Source organism: Accipiter gentilis, chromosome 20, assembly GCF_929443795.1.
Source record: "Accipiter gentilis chromosome 20, bAccGen1.1, whole genome shotgun sequence".
NCBI lineage: Eukaryota > Metazoa > Chordata > Aves > Accipitriformes > Accipitridae > Astur > Astur gentilis.
The window spans coordinates 21,541,208-21,545,263 of NC_064899.1; the positions used below are offsets into that span (position 1 = coordinate 21,541,208).

General features: G+C 58.1%; 1 protein-coding gene across 6 annotated transcripts; it reads left to right on the forward strand.

The window, feature by feature from the left end:
* Window positions 1-581: 581 nt before the first annotated feature.
* On the forward strand, window positions 582-3,812 carry ID4 (inhibitor of DNA binding 4). Of its 6 annotated transcripts, none has more exons than XM_049824064.1 (3): window positions 582-1,238; window positions 1,759-1,817; window positions 2,121-3,812. In XM_049824064.1, exons 1-2 carry the CDS (start codon window positions 827-829, stop codon window positions 1,770-1,772), a joined length of 426 nt encoding a protein of 141 aa, XP_049680021.1. In that variant the 5' UTR covers window positions 582-826; the 3' UTR covers window positions 1,773-1,817; window positions 2,121-3,812. The 6 variants fall into 6 exon arrangements, with proteins under 6 accessions (XP_049680021.1, XP_049680022.1, XP_049680024.1 ...); XM_049824065.1 differs by having other exon boundaries at window positions 2,304-3,812; XM_049824067.1 differs by having other exon boundaries at window positions 2,575-3,812.
* The last annotated feature ends 244 nt before the right edge of the window (window positions 3,813-4,056 follow it).

The following is a 4,056-nucleotide window of genomic DNA, read 5'->3' on the forward strand; positions in this document are numbered from 1 at the left end:
GAAGGGGGGCGGCGGGCAGCCGCTTTTCCTCCGGGCGGGCGGCGGGGAGCGGCGCCGGTGACTCGGGGCTGCCGCTCGCCCGCGCCGGACCGCGGGGGCGGCGCCGGGAGCCGCTGGGCGGCGGGTCCCGCCTGCATTCCCGCAGTCCTTCCTCCCCGGGACCGCCTTCCTCCTCCTCCGCCGCCGCCGCCGCCGCCGCCGCCACCGCTGCCGCCTCCTCCTCCTCCTCCTCCTCCTCCCCGCGGCGGTCAGCGCCAGCCACCCGCCCCCTCCAGCAGCGCCACCGCCCCCCCTGCCCCGCCGCCATTGGCCGGCACCGCGTTCCAGGGGGGGACGCGGCGCTCTGATTGGCTGAAGCGCGGCACCGCGGCGCCCCCCTCCACCCGCCGCGCTTCGTTCTCTTTGCCCCGCCGCGGCGCCGCCCGCCGCGCCCCGCCCGCGCCCCGCGCTATATAGCGGGCGGCGCGGCCAGCGGCGCCGGCAGAGGCGGCCGCGGTTGTAGCGGAGCAGCCGGGAAGAGAGAGCGGGCTTAATTTTTTTTTTTTTTTGGTGGGGTTTTTTTTTTTGTTTTTTTTTTTTTTTTTTTTTTTTTTTGCGGTGCCACTGTTGTCGGCGCGGTCCTACGACCACCTCTCGTTACATCCCCGGGGGTGGGAGGGAGGGAGGGGGGGGGGGGGCTGCCGGTAACGCCAGCGAAGCTGCGGCCGTGCCCCTCTCCCGTTGCGTTGCGGGCGGGTGCGTGCGCGGCTGCCCGAGGTCGCGGGCGGCGGCAGCGGTGGTGGAGAGGGAGGTCTCCCTCCCTTCCTCCCTCCCTCCTTGCGGCACCATGAAAGCCGTGAGTCCCGTCCGGCACCCCAGCCGCAAGGCGCAGCCCGGCGTGGCGGGCGGCGGACACCCGGCCCTGCGGTGCCTGGCCGAGCACAGCGGCTGCAAGGGGAGCCCGCCGTCGGGCGAGGAGCCGGCGGCCCTCTGCCTGCAGTGCGATATGAATGACTGTTACAGCCGGCTGAGGAAGCTGGTGCCCACCATCCCGCCCAACAAGAGGGTCAGCAAAGTGGAGATCCTCCAGCATGTCATCGACTACATCCTCGACCTGCAGCTGGCTCTGGAGACGCACCCGGCGCTGCTCCGGCAGCAGCAGCAGCAGCAGCAGCAGCCGCCCGCCCTGCACCCGGGCAGCTGTCCCGTGGGCACCCCCAGGACCCCGCTGACGGCCCTCAACACTGACCCGGTAAGAGGTGCGTGCCACGCCAGCCCCGCAATCCGGGCTGCGGAGCGGGGACGAAGGCAGCGGCGTGGGCACCCCTCCCCCCCCCCCCCGCCCCGCCGCCTCGGTGCTCGGCCGTGGGGCCGCAGCCCCCGGAGGGGACGGGGAGGACGGGGGTAGAAACACCCCGGCGGTGCTCGGTGGGGTGCCTGCATCCCCTCGGTGCAGGCAGGCACCCGCACGGTGTTTACCGTGTAATTACAGCCTCTCGAGGGAGTAGCTGTAATCGGCGTGTTTGCACACACGGGAGCCAGACGCGGTGCTCCTGCGCTTCCCAGCCCTCCGCGGAGCGGAGCGAGTACGAACGGGTTTTTTTTTTTGGGGGGGGGGACACGACTGTACACATTTAACGCCCTCGGCGCAGCGTGCTTGGGGGGGTGTCCAGTTGCTCTGTCCGCCGAGGGTGGTGGGTGGGTGGGATGTGGGGAGAGGGGAATCTCCGCCGCCCCCCCCCCCCCCCCCTTAACTTGCCGCGTTTCCTTGCCCCGCAGGCTGGCTCTGTTAACAAGCCGGGGGACAGCATCCTCTGCCGCTGACCGCCGCTCCCCAGGTGAGTGCCGGGAGTCCGGGGGGGTGGAGAACGACGGGGCGGGGGGGGGGGGGGGAGAGCGCAGCCCTCCGGGGCTCAGCGCCCGGGCTCGGCGGGGCCGCACCGCCTCCCGCCGGGAAGCCTGCCGAAGGCTGAGGGGGGGGTGGGGGGGTGGGACCTGAGCCCGGCGAGGAATATTTGCAGGAGGCTTTGGGGTTTTATTTTTAATTAGCGGGTGGTTATTTTCTTTTCTTTAATTACCGGGTGGTTTGTTGGGTTTTTTGTTTTGTTGTTGTTTTTTTTTTTTACCCCCCCGCTCCGAAGTGCTTCTGGCTGCGGCGTGCAGCTGCGCATCCCTCCGCCTGGCCCAGCCTGGGAGCTGCGGTTGTTGTTTGACCTGGTTTGTTTTGGGTTGTTGATCAAGCATGTCTTGTGTTTTGTTGGTGGCGCCAGTCGGTCTGGAGCGGAGCGGTTCACACACCCCCTCTATTCATTCCTCTCCCACAGGTGTGCGGCGGCGCCGCGCAGAGGCACCGCGGGGGGCGGGCGGGCGGGGGAGGGGACGAGACGGGACCCGGCCCCGCCGCACCGGAGGAAGGAGCCAGCCGACCCCCCCACGCCCCCCCCCCCCCCCCCCCCCCCGAGCGGTTCCCACGCTTCATCCCGGCAGAGCCAGCCTTTTCACCGCTTTGCACGTCCGTAGCGGCTCCCCCCCCGGCCCCGTTCCCGTTCCCCCCACCCCACCCCCGGCCCGGCCCGTCTCTTCGCTTCCCACCAGATGTGAGCGGTGCGTCCCGCGGGGGCAGGAGGTGGTCGGACTCGAGCGGCAAAAAAAAAGTTGCGACTCTGCCCCGGGATAGAGGACCGAGCCTAAACCAGCCTTTAGAAGCGTTATAACTCTTTAAGGGACCGAGCAGCTGAATCTTGAAGCTTTACTAATCTACCAGAGCATTTGTAGATATATTTGACATCTATTGTTTAAAATAGATGGATTTTATTGGGGCCCAGGGAGCTTTCTTCTCCCTGCAGGAATGTTACATATTGTATAGATAAATGAGTGACATTTCATACTGTGTATATATAGAGATGTTCTATAAGTGTGAGAAAAGTATATGCTTTAATAGACTACTGTAATTATAAAATATTTTTAATTAAATATTTTTTTGTAAATATTATAAAGGTGTGTATGTTTTTTTTAAATCTGTGGGAATATCTCTAGGAAACCACAGCTCGAGTACGGAGCTGCTAATATGGAAATACCTTGAATGTTTAGGGCTTTTTTTTTTTGTCCCCAAATGTCCTTTAGACTCGGAAGTTACAGCTCTAGCTAATGGTCCTGCATGATTGCATGAGATGTCTAATTGCAAATAAACTTGTTTGGAGTCCATACAAACGTGTTTTCCTCAATCTAGACTTAAAATGTTTGTAAGTGTATTATACGTTTTGAGACTACACTTTTGTCATTTAGGCACAGGGGTTTTTAGTGCATTCTATAAAAGTAGCAGTAAGATGTAGTGTTTTTTACTGAGAATAGAAGAACAAATTCTATCTAGTTTTTGCATTATGGGGGCAATGCTTTAGATCTTTAATCAGCTTTTTCTTAAAATCTGCTGTTGCATCAGATGAAGAAATTTGTTCTGGAACTTCATTTAGCACCAAGAGGTTTTATTGCAAACTTAAGAGTTCCTACAGCCTATTAATTGCTTAAGAAGTGAAAAGAGTTCTCTGCTTGCAACCAAAGGGCAAACCATTAACAAAAGCAGTTGCTGTTTTCTTCGTCCAAAGAGTATTAATACCGAACTGCGGAAAGGCACGTGGGCAAAGTCATTACAATCGGTGATGTAAATTCATCTGAAAATGAACTTAAGTAGACCAAAAATCGGATAACTGCGTCAAGATTATTTTTCTAGTACAAAATGACTTACATTTCACTGCAGCTATGTTACAGTTAAAATCCTGTTTAATCTCTGTGATGTGTAACTACTACATGTGAACATTAAACTAGATTTACCTGTCTTTAACTGTGATTCTTCAGCTTTTTTCTTCAATCCTCTGAATTTGCACATTCTCTTCACTTTTTTTGGTACGTAACCATTTGATGGGTGAATTAATTTTGCAGGCTTTTATACGATTGAGTCTTACAGCCTGTGAACTCATGTCCAGGCTGAGTGAAAGATGCTCATCTTGTGTGATCAGTAGCCTGCGCATTAGTGAAACGGGGTTTTCAGAGTGGGAGAATTAAGTAGGATTTAATTGGGTG

Bases quoted from the DNA above. Each gene is read 5' to 3' on its own strand.
- ID4 (XM_049824062.1), top strand. From the start codon at position 827: ATGAAAGCCGTGAGTCCCGTCCGGCACCCCAGCCGCAAGGCGCAGCCC. The intron at 1,232-1,758 runs GTAAGAGGTGCG...CTTGCCCCGCAG, and splicing joins CGGCCCTCAACACTGACCCG to GCTGGCTCTGTTAACAAGCC.